This window comes from Argopecten irradians, chromosome 5, assembly GCF_041381155.1.
Source record: "Argopecten irradians isolate NY chromosome 5, Ai_NY, whole genome shotgun sequence".
Taxonomy (NCBI): Eukaryota; Metazoa; Mollusca; class Bivalvia; order Pectinida; family Pectinidae; genus Argopecten; species Argopecten irradians.
Window position 1 is genome coordinate 15,217,679 of NC_091138.1, and position 18,535 is coordinate 15,236,213.

The window sequence follows — 18,535 nt, forward strand, 5'->3', positions numbered from 1 at the left end:
AAGTATGTAATCGTATCTTCCGCTTTGCGCTATTAAACATTACAGATGCGTGTTGATTTTGCGATAAAATACCCTTTTGATGTTTGATATTAGACCTGATTTTATGTTTTATGCGGGCGCAGAAATGTCCTGTATTGTTTGTAGGAATTCAGTGTCAATCGTTCCTTTTCTACGTCTAACTAACCTGTCTTTTGTATTTTCAGGTGATGCGTTCGCTAATTGAGGACGTTCGGTCGTCCTGCGACTTTGATATGACAGAAGGTGACCAGCCTACAGATAGTTATTGGGATGTGCCCGGCCTCCGTGCCAGTGATTACTCAATCCGGAAACGACCTTTTAAACAAGGACCTGGATCACCTTCAGATTCCGGAGGAAGCTCTACCACAGAAGAATCAGGAGACCGTAAATTAAAGAGCCCTAAAAAGTCTTCGAGACGGAGAAAGGGTGTGAGTGCTAGGGAGAGGAATATACGTAGAATAGAAAGCAATGAACGAGAACGCATGCGCATGCATTCATTAAACGATGCTTTTCAGGACCTGCGAGAAGTGATTCCACATGTTGAGTTGGAAAGGAAATTATCAAAAATTGAAACCCTCACATTAGCCAAAAACTATATAAAAGCCCTCACTAACGTGATATGCGAGTTTCGGGGAGAAAAGGGACCTTACGCCTTCGAGAAGGCAAAGATAAACAATATCGAGGACATGGATTCTTCAGATGAGTTGGAACCAATTCAAACCCAATGTACTGATAATGATAACGTAGAAGTGGATGACAATTACGATATGCAAGAATCGATTGGAAGTGTAAGTGACTAAATTCTTCTCAAGTTGTTTTATTTCTGGGGACGGGAACTTAACGTGCTATGATCGTATTCGTCAGTCCCGTTGTTACGTCATCATGGTTCTCATTCAAACAGTGGCCCTCGGAGGGGCAAGTACCAGTGTGTTGTGAGGAAGGGACTGTCCTCGCGTGCTATAAAGTTGAACCCCATGTGTCCTTGGACGGATGTAAGTACCATGTGTGTAAAGGATGTGGCCATTCAGCTATCAGCATGCCTAAAACGGAATTTCATGAGATTTTCTATTGGGATTATTTTGGTGCTCGTCATGCTTGCGGATTGACACAATTACATGGTCGTGAAAAGACCGTTAGGCCACGTAGGGATGGAACAGATCACTCCACTTCATTTCTTTCGTGTAATAATATAAACATACATGATAAATGACATTAGATACATATATAATATATTTTCGAATGATATTTTGATAACTTTATTTTGAGAAGATTTGTTACAGAATTGGACATAACATTCCATCTTGACTTCATCTCTATGTTATACTACCGTAGCATACGTCACACGACCTTCCGTGACGTCATACTGCCGCCCGTGCTTCCACGTCCCATAAACTGTATTTATTTTTTCATGTTCATTTCATAAGGGAGGCGGTGACCATAAAAGTCGTTGATTGAAGCTCAAATCATGATCAGTGACAGCTCGTAATGAACGACTCAAGTTAGTGCATGCTGGTTAGCTTCCTGTGTATAGTTAGCTGGAGGGCGACTCGCTATTTAAGTAGATTTAATCATATATCTAAATACATATATATTTAATACATTATACCTTTATTTATTTTACTATTGCCATTATATGCAACGGCGATGAGTTGTTTCATGTGTAGCTTACACATGGGAAAATCGAGCCCATTGAGTTGTTTTGTTTTCCCCTCAATTTTATATTATTTTATTTGAAGGAAATATGAAAGCAGTATTTCTTTTCCAAAATGTTTGAATTCCAATTTTATCCGTTTCAAATTCAAACTAAAAAATACATGGATTTCAATATTTTTTCATGTTTCAGGCAAAAATAATAAATTAATTGTTTTTTTTTATTCCGTACCATAAAAAGTGTATGGGATTTGTTCATATTTATTGTATACAAGCACACGCAGAAAGAGAGCCAAGGAATATGCCACTTTTGGCCGGTTTTAACTAATCAACGTCATTGAACCATATATGTACATTCGTTAATAGAGATAAGTGTACAAGAACTCTGTCAATATAAAACCAAAATTATGTTTAATGCTGGTATTCCAAATAAACATTCCAAACGGAACTTCTTCGGAGTTGATCTGAACCTTTAAGCTTATTAGCTTCCACTAAACTGAGGCTATTTATTTTCGCTGTAATCTTAAGATAAAAAAACCCAACTTATCATCCTATAGGTCTTGCGTCATTGATACCATAGCAACGCTAAAACGGACATTTTTAATCTTGATACCCAAGGGTCTGTCTCGTTCGTATAATTAACTTCGTTGTTTACTTCAGGAAAAGTCATTTGCTTTGAAGTTTTACCCAAGAATAGTACTGCGAAAGGAACTTAATTTCGAGGCGGAAGAATTACTGTAAACACTCAATTATGTATCACTACGCCCAAGAAAACAAAAAAATACGATTTATGTGAAACTATGGCGGTCTTAGTAAAGGTTATCCAGTTAATCACTATCTAAACAGTAAACATACAAATAACCTTGATCTATAGTCGGCCGGCTGATTTTAATGGAAGGTTATGGTGATAGTCGTATAGTAACACGGTAAACTTTGTGTCAACTGGTGATGTTTTATACAAACATAAAAGCGTACTACTAAATGTAGGTTTTCATTGGATAGCATAAGGCATTATCTTAGTTTATATATTCAAATAGAATGGATTTGTTTCCATTTGTTATTAAAACAAATATTGTGGCGATTTCTCTGAAGAATTTTAATCTTTCCGGGTTATCTCCCTTTGGGTTATCTGCCTTTATGTTAACATCATGTATTGCCTCCCTTTGAATTATCTCCCTTCTTATCACATTTTGGATGCCTTGACAATTAATGTTAATCTTTACGTAGCCAGATAACACACTCAAACAATATAATGTATAGTAACGTAGGCGAGTAAACCATTAAGAAGGTTTTCATTCAAGCAATAATGTTCAAAATACGTGAGCTACTGAAAAAAAGTCTTCTTTAATTCTATTTTAGTGTCAAAGATATGTATTTGGCAACACATATCATTGCATTTAGGGCGCGACCATAACCCTAATTCAGTCCATTAACTTCATTACCTGCCTCATCTCGTTCAGTTTTTGGCACGTGTTATTGGATGCATCTAGAACAAATACCAGACTGACCTATATAATGATTTAATTGGTTGTTGTCTTAAGTTTATATCTTAATATAAAGTTTTCTAAGCATTTCTAATTAGTAGTGTATACCATGATGTAGTTGTGAAAACTGTCCTCAATGTGTTGGCTGTTCCGGGCTATAAACAACACCAAACTGACAGCTCATCATGTTCCAAACCGGCGTATATACATATTAAATAATGATCCAGAAACATTTTCAAACACTTAGAAACGAAAGTTTGACTGACGCTTCTAATACTAAATAAAATATAGGCCGATAATTGAATTTACCTACAATAAAAATAAATAGATTGCTTCATGAAAATTTGTCGAACACTTCTCGCCAATTAAAGTGATATACATACCTGTAAAATGTACATGGTTTTCACACAACACGTACATGTTCAGATGTCAATTACCGGTCATTAAAGTGCCACGTCCTGCCTCTCTCTCTGTTGCTAGATTTTTTTTTGTTTTAACATTGAATTTTACATTTGGATTTTTTTCCTCTTTGATTAAAATCTATCTAAAATATAAGTACGAATTAAACCTATGATTTGGATATATTTAGTATCAATACATTTTATGTACATACTATTTTAGCATTGTTACTTCGCTCTTTCTTGAAATGTGCATATTATATGTAAGATATATTTCATATATAATTTATAATTACCCCTGCACCCTACCATAGCAAGTGTCTCAACATATGTGTGCAACATCATGCCCTGTGTGAGACATTTATGCTCAGTTACACAACAAGCACCATGACAAATATTAGCCCGGGTGCAATAAGTTACTTTACCCTCTGAATAAGCTCCTTAACAAAATAAGTTCTATGACAATAAGCTTTAGTGATACAAAGAGCTCCATGACCAACCTAAATAAGCTGGATGCAATGAGTTCAATTCAACTTGATACAATGCGTTCTATGACTTACCTAAGCAGTGTATGTTATATAACGAGCTCTGTGACCAACTGAAACAATCCCTTCTATGGGTCAGTTATCACAGACTAGTCATATGGTTCAAGTTCTGCGAGTTTTATTTGTGGCAGACACTGTTCTGTGACATCATAGATTTAAATATAACAATAAAACAGTAATACCATGCACTACTTGGTGACACTCGGTGCTATTATGTAGAAACCCACGAGCTAATCACTATTTTAAGAAAAAGTAATTATTTTTGTACTTGCCACTCAGCGGTATATTTATATTTCTATATTGCCCCTGGGCCCCAATGTTCTCTGATTGCGCCGTGTAATTTCTTCTTAACTTATAATTTATACGAGAGATTTCTCTTTTTATATTTTTATTTTTGACTCTTTATTTTCATTCTTTTGTGTGATCGAAGAAATACCATGCTCTGTCATCTGTTGCATCTCATTGTCACAATGTACAGTCATAATCTACAGCTAGTAATCATACTCAGTGTTAACTGGTGGTCATATGTAATCACTGTAGCCCTATGTAATAAGACATTTCTCACCTGTAGCTGTGTATAATTTACACATTTATGTAGAACATTTAAAAAAATCATTGACGGGAAAGTCAAGATGTACTGAAACTCTTATCTTTCGCTCTAGGTTTTCACTTAACTTATTCCTTTGTTTTGATCTAGGATCTGATTATGGGTTTGATAGACCTTTATCATGGCTACCACACTTTCTCTGATTCTGCGTGCAGTTAAATGGTACTGGCTCTGTTATAGCCTTACAAACCATGGTTGTGAGCACTTAGTCGAAATCTAAAGTCATTTTTTCCTGGAAAAAAAAATAGGTTGTGACCACAAAAGTATAATTGTTTAAACTTGATTCAAGAAAATCCCGGTTGTGAGTAAATATTGAAGACTGTAACTCACCCTGTATCATTAGGACCAAATAGTGACATTAAACTTACTTTATTCATAATATCCCCATCTTACTTAAATCTTTACCGTCGTCCATTACAAGAACATCTGGTCATAAGCCCATTTGACCATAAGCTTCAGTCTGATTGTCTGTCTCGGTTATCCAGACGCTTGATACTCCACATTCTTGGTGGTAGGGCAATCGAAGTCAACAAAAGTCTGGTTGAACGAGACTGATCATCAAATGTACAAGTGTAGGTCTTTATTCGAATCGATTTAAATTCCACAGGGGACCCTATATTGAGAAAGGTCCCGCAACTGACATCTGTGCTATATTTTGTTGAGTCATGTCTCCATAGCTTCATTTACATGAACAATGTGAAACATAATGTAGATAATGAATATTACTCCATATTAGAATGTTACTACCAATGCAGTATATTGTTTTCAGAAATAAGACATAAAATGAGATGTCGCTATACATAAATGTATACGGCGTATCCCATGGGGAGAATTAATTTGTCCATTTGACAGACACAAAATAGAGATAGACAAACTTTGAATCGTAAGATTCTAATATAAACACGAGATAAATACTGTAAATAACTTAACCTATAGCAGGAACTTTTTTCGGTGGAACAGAAAGAAAAATTAAACATTATAAATAAAATAACTCGAGCTTCACTATTGTTACTGCAAGGTCTTCTTTGATGCGCCTCACTCTCTTATCACATAGACAAATCTATATGTATTTTCTTATATCATTTTTTAAGCGCTATCGTTGTGACAAGTTTTGTCCCGACCTAATGTTTCTTTTAATGCCACAGTTAAGTTCTACATGAGTCTTTCATTACCAGGTATATATAGAATCAATGCTATGTCAAGTGATGTACTTGCTATAAGATGTGACTTTAAAGCCCTAACCTATAATGTGTTTGGTATTTGGCATTATGTTTTGCAATTTTTAATTACAGATAGTTAAACTACGATATCGTTTATTTAGCTCAACAGTTCAACCCTGGTGTCATATTTGTAATTTCTGCATTCGGTATCCTCAACCAGATCACTTTTGTTAATGGGTTTCCTTTAAATGATAGTCACCACTTAAGCCTCAAAGCATTTTGTTACTTTAAATTACCTATTTATGTTTTACTCTCATTACAGTGTAGTTCATATTCAACATGTCATGCCATAAAATGCAAAATGCTGTTGGTCATTTACTATTGAATTACAATACTGGTAGTATATGTATTGTTGTCGATACCTATTGTCATTATTGAAAGGTTTAAACAATTTGAGCTGCTCATATATGTTATGTTACATGTTGATATATCTATATAAGTATATATATATATATATATATATATACATATAATAAGTATATATATATATATATAAGTATATAGACGTTGACATGCGAACGGGCGAGGTGCCGGTATTATTATTGCGGGGTCACAGAGATCCTTTTGTTGTATGTAATGATACACAGATCGTGTAACCAAGCTATTGTTATTCTTTGTTTATTATGTAAAAAGTAAATACTGCTGAACATACCAGCCTTCAAAGTAAATATGTTGTTGACATTTTTATTCGCATTCCTGTTCCCTACATACTGAAAACGTGGTAAACTTCATGGAAGGTAATTTTCGAATCTTTAATTGTAAACTGTGCTCCAGCTTCTTTTTCTATGATAAGTATAATTAATTGTTTCATTCAAAATGCTTCATAAATATCTAATTCACCTGCGAATAAAAAGAAAAAAAAGGATTGACGATAGCGTATCCAGAGAAAATATATCTTCCGAATGCATTTCCACGTTTTCAATATCTATGGTAGATTGCACATTTCATATACACCATTGGTAAGGGAAGAATACATTTGTGCGGACACTGTCAAAGACCGACCATACCATGCGAGGTCGACTTTGGAATGGACGGAGGTGATAGGTGAAGTAACCACAACAGAAAGACATTTATTTACAAAATATCCATTTGAATCAGTTTCAGCAAATGATCAAGAGGATTAGTCTAAATTTTATATAAATATCCGTAACCATTATGAGTGTGGAATGATTCCATCAAGTGTTTCTTTCACCTCAGAACAGCTATGGAAATACTTCCTCCAGACAAATACACCCATAATATACTGTCATGAATTTCCGGATTCCTGGCTCTGAGCATCACAAATATCGCGGTTCGCTTCCTTCAAAAACCTCATTTCCTCTGTGTCACCTCTAGCAAGCAATCAACCATAATTCATCTCGAATCTAATTGCAAAATATTAATAAGAGTACCAAGGAAATTATGAAGGGCATTTAAAATGATTAATCCTGTTTTCCATTACAGGAATGGGTTTTAATTCATTAGATTGCGGTAAACTTTCATCATACAAGTGAAAAGGAAAATGTCATATTTCGTATCAATGCGACTTTTAAAGAATAGTAAAAATAATAAATCAAACATTTGCTTGATAACTTGGAAAAGAAACCATTTAAGATCATCCTCGTCAAGAAAATAAAACTGAACTAAAACCAAAATATGAGGATCAGAAATGATTTAAAGTTCTTTTTGATAGAATGTTTTTCCAGTTGTCAAAATAGTTAATTGAATTCATCAAGTTCTTGGTACTATATTTCAATCGTCATAAATATCCAATTGAATCCACTTTAATTACATACGCTTAAGTAGGCATTTTGAAAAGAAGATTAACTCTAAAAATGCATTGTTTTCAGAGCCAGTGATAATCGCATTAACGAAGTCTATTCCAATGAGAATAATTAAGTATGGTGATACATCTGAGAAGTATTACTGAATGCCAGTAGGCGATACGATTTGATGAGTGATAAAGGTCGGACAACAATATGCCGACGTTATTAGGGTTGAAGAACGCCCAAGAAACTATAGGTATATATGGAAAATCCTATTTGAATCAATCGGTCACACCAATGTTGTTTTGAAATAGTTATTCAAAGCTTCACACTGTGGGAAAAGGTTATAATCTCATACATGTTATCTGTGTGAGTGGATCAGACAGGTTTTTATATCAGGACTTTTTATCACAAAGGTAGGGTGTCGAGAACAAATCATGAAATTGGAAACTAACCTGATGCTGGCAAATTCAACCAGGGATCAATATCTGAGATTGAAAATCAAAATAAATTTATCAATTCAAAATAGGGACTAATGTCAGAGTTTGTAAAGCACCATAATTTTAGCGATATGGACCAGAGACCAACATCTGAAATTGAAGATCAACGTAAATTTGCAATGTAAAAAAGAGCCAACGCCAGATGTTAAAAATCAACGTAAATTTAGCCATTTTAACAATACAATAGACTAACGTGTGATATTGGACATCAATACAATGCAGCAATCGTAGTCAGATTGAATATCAACGCAAAATCAACAATTCTGCCCAAGGACTAACGTCAGATTGAACAATAACGTTTGACAATCGTCAATAGTTGAATACCATTGTCTGAAAAGGTAAAAGTAAAATAAGAAGTAAAAACAAAAACCTTAATATTGAGAGGTAAAATCCATACTATGACAATGCAAAACGTCTAACGATATAAATTATATCCTCACATATATAAACTAATATACCTATATATGGACATATTAGCGTATGTGAATTTCTTTTGTCATAATTACCATCAGTAATAATGAGATATCATAAATTAATCAAAGAGTAATATATGTAACTCATAAATTCTTTCAGCTATGATTACACACAGAAAGCACTATGTAGGAGTGTGGATACATATACATGTAGACACACCCTTCGATACAATAAGAAACCTTCAAACACTCTATTATAGATGCTCCATCGCCGACAGAGCATAAATGATACTTATCATTTGGACAATAATTGGTGCTTAAACGTATATATATGTCTAATTAACACAAAAAATCATATAAAATAATTTATTTTACTTTTGGTGCATGCGCAGTCAGAACTTCATTCTATAGAGAACATAGTGCCACGGATTTTTTTCGGGACGCAATTAATTTATTTTTGATATTTTTATCTTGAAGTAAAATTTTTCAAAGGTGGTTAGGGTGTAAAGTAAGTAGCTTTGTAACTAAAGAAAATTGCTAAATCGTCTGTTCCTTTTTTGAAATAAAAAAGTATCATTTGTCAGCGAAAGAGCATTTTTAGATATACGCACATAGGTCCTACGGAAACAATGCGTGATATGACGATTAAATAATTTGCAATGACGTTGAAAATGCAAGATACACACGTAGTAATTAATTCATGAAGGCACTATTTTCATGATTTCAATGTAGTACTAATCGTTAACGTTAAACTCCTTATAAGGATAAATCCATACACAGCAATAAGTCGTTTATTACTAGAGAGAAGTAAGTGAACACTGTCCGAGAGCTTCAAAATATATTCAGATTTTTATTATTTTTATTTTCCATATTCACAGAAGACCAACCCTCGACAAATGAATATCATCCAAATGATATCAGCAGTGAGCCACGACTGAAATGATTCAGCTTTAGAAAAAAAGTGAATTAAGCAAGTTGTTGTCACATAAAAGGAAACTAGGAACCGTTAGGGCCGTTTTATCATACTGGCGATTCGGGCCGAGATGGATACCCGGATAAAGTCGTATAATGTGACCCTACTGTCTTAATCACTTCTCCTTAATCTGTCAATCTAGCCAGGGGAATTACAATACCTTATCCTTCTGATCAAAATAACCAAAGCTCTGATTAGGGGCAGAAAATCAATAATACTGATACTGTTAGTGGACTTATGACTGCCGTATAGACACTAATGTAGGGTCAAAACGAGACTCACAGAGTGGAGTAATATATTACTAAAAAACATGGATACACTTATTCTCTCATACCAACACGTGTTGTACTGGCTGGTCTAGGGCAATACACTCATGTCGCCTGAGGCTGCATTGCATGGCTACCCATGCTATAAAGCCTCATGACGTCACAGCGTCAACACAATTACTATTTTCTAGGTACAATTTTAACATTTTTTTTTTCAGAAACTAGGCTGGATTTACCGTAAACGATACAAACAACCGGATTTGCGTTGAAAATATCATGCAATTTCCATGTATGGAGAATAGCCTTTCAGTCGCGGTTCTTCATAGTAGTAAAATTGCAATAAAACGTCGAGGTATGAGAGAAAAACACTCTTTCATACGTAAATATGAAGGATAGGGATATTCTACCCATGGGATCACAAAATGTTGTAAAACCCGATGCATGCCGTGGGTTTTACAACACCTTGTGACCCTCGGGTAGAATATCCCTATCATTCATATCCACATATGAAAGAGCCTTATATTACATTACATTCTCTCATATGCCTGAAACCATGAAGAACCTATGTACGAAGCTACAAAAACGATATGAAATTAATAAAGAGATGTGAACGAATGTTTTCCTCTAGATCTCAGTATGGATGTTATAATTTCCTTTTATCTCTAATTACTGAACACTTAACTTGAAGGAAAATGAGATGGAGGAGGTTTTTTTTTAAATCAAGATATTTTTCTGTGGCATTTATTTTACAGATTTCAAATCTAAACTTAAGAACTAGAATAATAATTTTAAAACCTTAAATGTAGTTTTTAAAAATCATTTTATAAAAGAAAAGGGAATGTGTGGTACAACAATCGACCCTTTTTAGTTAATAAATTAGTAAATTGCCGTACCATTTTATTTTTATCTGTTTGACTGTTTGATTCATTATGAACAACGTCATGTAAAACTTGGTTATATCATACATTAAGCCGGCAAATGGGCAACCACAATTGTTCATTTCGATAATTGCATCTTTGTATATGACCTTTTATGACATGGACTGTTAACTCTCTGAGTGTCAGCTATTGAATACCGATTATCAAATATTTACCATTAACAGAGAAACATAATCACCGTGATGAGGAGATACTTTCAGCAATCTTCAGTGTGTGGTGGGTGTATATGACCAAGGATGATCTTTGTTATCGGTCATCGGAGACTTTAACGGAAAGGTCAAACTCATGATTCGGAAAATTGTCCTATTAAATTTGTCATTCTTAGCTCTGATTACAAGCTGTGGTGATCACTGAATTTTGTACTGCGGTCTCCCATCGACCCATGCCTGACAATAGAGAAAAGAGTTCACGCGAAATTAAAAATCTAACAAATGTGGTGTCTCACAAACTGTTATAGAAAGTAGATTTAAAAAGTGTTTTATGAAGCGGTTGAGGGCACATCCGACCAGGATGAGACAATGCCCTTCACGAGACAAATTAAGCATAAAGTATATAACTGTGTATATTACATTGTAACATGTGACGAGACAGCGGACTGAAACAGTAAAAGTCCCCGGGCCTCTAAAAACTGATACTAGCAGTGCTCATCCAGAGTTCAATATTTCATTTATATATATATATAAATAAAAACAAATATTTATTCATAACCTTTGCCTATATTGTCCCTTGATTTTATCTAAGCCCAGTTTTTGTGTATATGTGTGTTTTTTAAGTCATAATATCTTCGAAATAAAACGTTACATAAATAATGAGATTCATATTTCGTTCTAGAAGAAAGAAAGAATGGTAGCATACTCCAACAAAAAGCAAAAATAGATATTTAAGGATTAACCACCAAGCGGTTTATGATGATATACAACAGATAAATTTCTGTAAAATTCCAATTTTGGGACTTTTTTTCTATGAAATCATTACGACGTTACATCAGCCAATCAAAAGGGACGTTACTAAGGGCGACGTCATTTGTTTCATTTGGCTAAAAATAGATCGAAATCAGAATAATGTTCCTTTACAACCAAAATTGAATTATAAGCATTTATCACAAAAAACCTTAGACAATGTTGGAAGGGACAAGTCTAACTCGTGAAGAACACTGTTCTCCCAATGAACTAGCAAGATAGCAATACCGATTACAGAATGATTATACAATAATTCAATTTTGCTTGTTACGAGCATCTTTATTGGCTTCATCGCCGTTTATGACGTTGCTTCTGATTGGCTGAGATAACGGCGTAATGATTTCATAGACAAAAGAGTCCCAAAATGAATTTTGAGTATTGTAGAGATTATCTTTAGTAAATTGAATTATATGGATTGATTTGAATAGATTTTTTTATGTTATGGAGATATAACACAAAAATCTTAGTGTACTCTCATCATAAACCGCTTCGCGGTTTATTTAGAGTACACTGTATCAGTTGATGTATGTGAAAAGTGTTGTTTTTTTTTTACATGTATTTGTGACTTTCGTAAAGAGAATACGAAACAATTCCATTTATGACATTTATAAACTTACATAGGTAATTGTTTTACCTTTTTCCTTCAGGTTTAATATTTTACAGAACGACCTGTTATCAAGTTGATCGGAGTAGAAAAAACTGCTTTAACGTCTTGGCAACATGGTTAACATCTTTGAGGGGACACTGTCGTGAAATGTTATAATTGCACTTAGAGAGAAAAGAACACATTCATGAATATCCCGACATAGTTTTTGCTCCCGTACAAATATGTTATACAGCAATATATGCTTTTCTATAATGGGAATATGAATAAACGCCTCAAAGTCTATTCTGATATCAAGAAATGTCGAAACATATTCAAGAAGATGATGAAGTTAAACAAAGAAACTGAACAAAGTGATGAATACCAGTGAATGGATTCCTCATTAAACAATATTTTATTCGAAGTCTGACGACAACTGACTATGTGCGACCTAGTTTTATGGTATTGTGGTTTATTTATTATGGAAGCGGGTGGTACCCTCTATTGTATGTAGTACATAGCTTGGTCATCACAATGTCTGAGAAGACGATTACATTGGGCTGATTTCGTGTAGAGCTATGGTCTCCTGACAATAGATTTAGTTTTAATTACGACAAAAAAGACAATGCATGCTACTGTTCACCTGATCATTTACTGGCAGCAATATTTCTCAGTCTAACAGAAAGAATTGTGAAACGAAAGAAGAATGGATAATGCACCTACTTTATACTGTAACCCACTTTATTTCGCAATTTCATTATTTTCAATATTTTTGAGAATTCAAAATTTGCGATCAAAGGCTCCTGTTGACAATCGTGCATTCATACAATTGATTTAGAGTTCGAGCTCTCTTTATACAAATGTATGTCGTGAAAATAATTAATTTTTATTTGTTATCCTACTAAATCCGACTTTCTGACTGGCAGATTCTATTTCTTCTTATACTATAAAGAGAAAATCCGATAATGGCTAAAACACCGCTTCAATTGTCGTTAATGAAATTAAGGTCTTGGCTGGAAATAAAGATGTAATTTCAATACTCAAGAGAGGCGACACAGCTTGTCTAACCTTACTAGTCTACGGTAATAAACCTAAAAGTCGACATGGCAATATAGTATTCCAATTTAGATGGTGACATTTGGTTTTCAACCTATGTACACTATAAAAACGCCGTAGTAAGGTTAGAACAAAAAGGTTGGTTGTGTGATACGGAGTTCAACTGACCTATTATTTTTATAGGGTTCCATTGATTCTTTATTTTATATGCTATAAATATGAGCGGGCAAACATTAAAAATAGAGACAAGTTTCATAAAATCTCATACGAAATGGACAATTATTGAAGATATTTAAATCAGAACAAGCATATTTTTTTCAAATTCAACATTAAAATGTTTTGCACTAAACTCATCGTACAGAACCATTTTAGCACGCCATCCTCGTGATTTTTTCTGACGTGATATTATTGTATGACATAACAACAAAATAGTTCCAGGTCCTTTTATACGTCTAGGGAAGTCAGCCATGGTAAGCCAGCATATAAACCTCTACATCCCAGCGTCTTTTACAATTATGTCAGAAACTAGGGAAGTCAGCCATGGTAAGCCAGCATATAAACCTCTACATCCCACCGTCTTTTACAATATGTCAGAAATGATGCTGAAAGAAATACGTATAGTCGATTATAAATTGTTTTCTTTGTTATGGTTCATTCTGTCATAACCATGATTCTTATTGTTACCGTTTAATTCATACGAATAATAGTTTGAACAAAAAAAAAGCAAATAAATTCATATACCTGCTTTACCTGGAGACATTAAGATTCCATTTATACTCATGTCAATCTCAATTCTGAATTGATGTACCTCCTTCAAATATAAAACTTCATCGCGATTATCGTAAAAAATAATAATTTTACATTCTTGCTTTAAGATTATGTAATGTTACCATTTTCTATTAGATCATTTAAACATCACTTTAGGAAATTAGACGTTGCGTATTGATTTGGTAAGGTAAATTACCCTTGATAAATCAATGAAACCATAGGCGGGGGTGTCATAACTTGATTTAGACAAAGACAAAGACATTTAAGCGGTTATAGATGTACTGCCGAGTCCTTCGATTTTTAAAATAATAAAAAATAATATAATTTTGATCCAAATTAGATGTGAAGAACTTTTTTATGTTGTTGTTATTTTAGTTGTAGTTATCAAATGTAACAGCTTGGAAGATTAGTTTGCATCGAATTTTATCCCATCCCGTTGATATTGTAGTTAATATATATATATACACCTCATCACCATTAATGTCTATTTATTTCACATAAAGTTTTTAATATTTTTACAATAAAGTGTGAACATTCTATTAACTGATATGCCTTTCCAAAAGTAGATTTTCAAAAACATTTTTAAGTTTCATTGGCATATTTAAATTTTCTCTGCAATCTATTTGAATGGTTTCAGTATTATCCATTAAGAATATCATTAAATTCTTTAAATGTCAGTGAGAAATCGATATTAACATTATCAGATTCCAGGTCCACATATGCCAAATACGTTCCAGAGGTGTAGATCTATTAGATATTTGAAGTTACGTACTCTCAAAGACAGAGAAAACAAGAACACACAATAGAATTATATACATTCCGATTTAAAACAAAGATGTGCTTGGCTTGTTTGTTGCATTCGTTGCCGTCCAGGTATATTACATATTCAGCAAAGCAACGGACAGATCGGGGTAGGGAAAAGACGGCTCCAACGTGCTAGACAGTGACGTCATCAATACATGCGGCGACCATTTTTGCACATAGCGACGTTCATATCAACTGAATTTTCAGCATTTCTCGTTAAAGTATGGGAGAAAAAGAATCTTAAATGGGCTTGTCAGGTGGGCTGGGATATCTCAACCCTCGTGAAAGAGTTTGACTATCAACCCCTCGGCAAGCCTCGGGTTGATCAGCCAAAATCTTTCACTCGGGTTGAGATATCCCTGTCCACCTGACAGGCCCATGTAACATTCTATTAATCATAGTATGGTTAAGTAAGACACGGGATGATAGGGACATTGTAGTCCACCGGTGATTTGTCTCTGAAAACATGATGAGTTTCCCCTTGTGAAGTTTACCTTTCTTGACATCATATCTGCGTCCCTGGTGTGTGGAATTTATGTACCCGAGCCAGCCAATTTCCCATGTGTCTTAAAAATGCAGTTTAATTGAAATGTATATCTTTAGTACAAGTGTTGCCATTTTAGTTCGTTTTCCATATCAAAATGTGTTATTTTTAGCAGCCGTGAACACCAACAACGACAACTGTAAGCTGTCAGCATATCAATTTTAGCACAATCAACATGTTTCACAAATGATCACAAACTTTTAATTGGATTCGGTTTAACTGATGTTTCACTAATTAGCATTTTATATATTCTGGTAACATATTAAGAAATAAAACTGAAGTAACCGTAAACTTAAATTGATTGGGTAAATATACAGTAATTTAGATAAATAAATAAACTTTTTGTCAACTGTTAATGTATACATCGGTAAATGATTAATAATGATCCGGCAATAATTGCCTACTTTAATTAAAATCTCAATCCTTTTTAGACAAAGGTAGTAATTAGTCATCATTAATTTCAATAAAATATTATTTTTGTAAACAGAACAGTCTTCGAGAGACTTATTGGTTTAATAAAAAAGCTATAAAACTGCTCAAGGACTCTCGAAACATAGCAATAATAAAATGTGATATATTGGAAACAATTAGGTCATTAAGCGAATGCATCTTCATACCAAATATAGAAATATTTACTGTAAATATCAAATTAGCCAAACCTTGACAAAACGTTGATGACATTAAAATATAATGTTTCAAAATAATGATACCCTATATCAATTTATGGAAACCCAATACATGTAGCTTTAAATATATGCAATTCAGAAAACTTGAACATCTTAGTACAATATTTATGTAGCGCAGCAACATACGTGAAGAGGACAATTGCATATATTGTGAATCTTATATGTAGATTTATGAATAGGGATATTTTACCCAAGTGTCGTAAAATATATCAGCATTTTCTAATCCCGAGGGTAGAATTTTCCTATCTTTATATTTAGAAGAACATTTTTTCTCATACCTCGACATTCTATAGTTACTTTACATCTGTGATCTGCCGCCATTTTGAAACAAGTTCTAAAAAATCTAGGACTGCAAGTCAATGCTCTATACATGAAAATTGCGTAATACTTTCGCAAATCCCGTTCTCGGCATCTTTCATGTTAAAAGAAGCCTAATGAGAGAAAAACAATATATTTTCAAAGTACTTAATTTAAGTTTTCCGAAAACCTGGCATTAATAGAATAATTTTTGGAGATTTTTTTCAGCATCATCTACCTGTTAAAACATCTACAACCATTGTTCCGGTATGACAAGCCATTGCCCTGTGGATCAGGTGCTTTGTCCTGACGTTGATTTTTCCCTGATTGAAACTCGACCATTTCGTGTCCTCCCGGTTAGACGACATATGATAGGTCTCGACATTTCTTCACTTCGGAGATTAGACTGCTGTACATAAAGCAGCAACAATATATTGATCAGTTTTGGGGTTATATTCGTAACATTTACAATGAATCAGTTGAAGATGAAAAAAAAAAAAATAGAAAAAAAAACACGATTTTAGCGGTTTTAAAATTTCACCATTTACTCATATATGTAAGCGTATACTAAAACTTTTAAAAGACGTTGTGCATCAGTAGATATTAAAAATAAGAATATCAACATGGCATTCCTTTTCGCTAACGTTTTCAAGCCTTTCGGGCGATTGTTGCATTACATATATGTATGAGTATATATACATTTCATACACTTCTCAGTATGCTGGGGATCATTTCCTAAGCCTATATCAATGTCCCACATTTATATATTTTAATTTAATGTTCGTATTATATTTTGACATTTCCGTCTGTAACATGTTGTGTATTGAAAACATGATAATAGCTATGTACAAATAGAAAGGAAAAAATTCAACTACTGAAAAAAAAAGTGATAAGATGAGACAATGATGTGCAATATTCAAAAGAAACGATCAGACCCTACATCAATTTAAAGGTCACTACGAATAAAGTCATGGAAATGAATGATCAGCAACATAACCAATTGCAGTTTATAGTCTATGAAAATAATTTGTTAGATTTGTCTGACCATGTCTTTATATGCGAAATCGGAATTATATCCTTATTCCTGTTTTATTTCGGTGCTGATTTTCTTATCAATTAGGGTTTGATGAATAGGGTAGTTATAACTAATATGTGTGACAATTAAAACTACACCATCTTTTAATATCATTTTCTACAACTATAACACTTGGGAATTTCTCGCTTTCTTTTCCATTAAACCACTCATCGAGTTCAACAGATATCTTCATATAATATGAACTGTTGTGGAAACATTAAACCAGGGACAATACCCAACCAGTCTAGGGCAACTAATAAAATTACCAAAATAGACTATTAATAGAAACTGACCAAATTGGTTACGTCAGAATCACATTGTTTTATTGTTATGAATGTTTGTTAATCTTCATTACATTACAGGCACCGTTCCGCGACGAGATTGCTTTGGCGTTAAGACATTGTGATTAAGGTCTATACAATGTGTTTACGAACTAGCTATAGACGAGATATTTATATATCAAAAGTCAACAGAATACGCACTATCCTTGAGATATAAAATTATGCGGTTGGTATACTATAATCCTCTGGTACCAAGAGAGTAAAAGGTCAAATTTTAAACAGGTTTCACCTTTGACATAGCCAATCATAAATGACGTTTTTAAAAGTTAAAGTCATTCTCATTGGTTGAGCAAAGTCTTACATTTATCTTAGAATGTTATATCCAGAGCCTGCTGTTTGTTCAATATGACATACAATACAAGCAGTACATAGTGTTCTCACAATAGCAGACACAGTGTTAGTTTTTGGCAGTCTAGGTACATATGCACGAGTCCTCATTAGTTGCACGAAGTGAAATAGAATTTTTAATTAGATAAAATATCAGGTTTCAATACTTACTTCTGCTGAACCTGATACAGAGAAAGAACGACATTGTCTGGTGCCAAGTAGGGCTACAACAATCCAGTTAGAACAGGAATCCTAACATATGTCCAGACTCCGTCTGGTAGTTTTTGGAGTCGTAATTAAACCTACTTAATGGCTGGTAACACAATTACAAGAGCCCT

The 18,535-nt window shown here is 33.8% G+C and overlaps 1 protein-coding gene across 2 annotated transcripts in view; it reads left to right on the forward strand.

The window, feature by feature from the left end:
• Positions 1–6,590, forward strand: part of LOC138322971 (class A basic helix-loop-helix protein 15-like) — a 28,036-nt gene extending 21,446 nt beyond the window's left edge. For both annotated transcript variants that reach the window (XM_069267249.1, XM_069267251.1), the window contains exon 3: positions 204–6,590. In XM_069267249.1, the coding sequence (XP_069123350.1) occupies positions 207–818 (612 nt within the window). In that variant the 5' untranslated portion in view covers positions 204–206 and the 3' untranslated portion in view covers positions 819–6,590. The remainder of the gene's footprint in view (positions 1–203) is intronic.
• Positions 6,591–18,535: the final 11,945 nt, after the last annotated feature.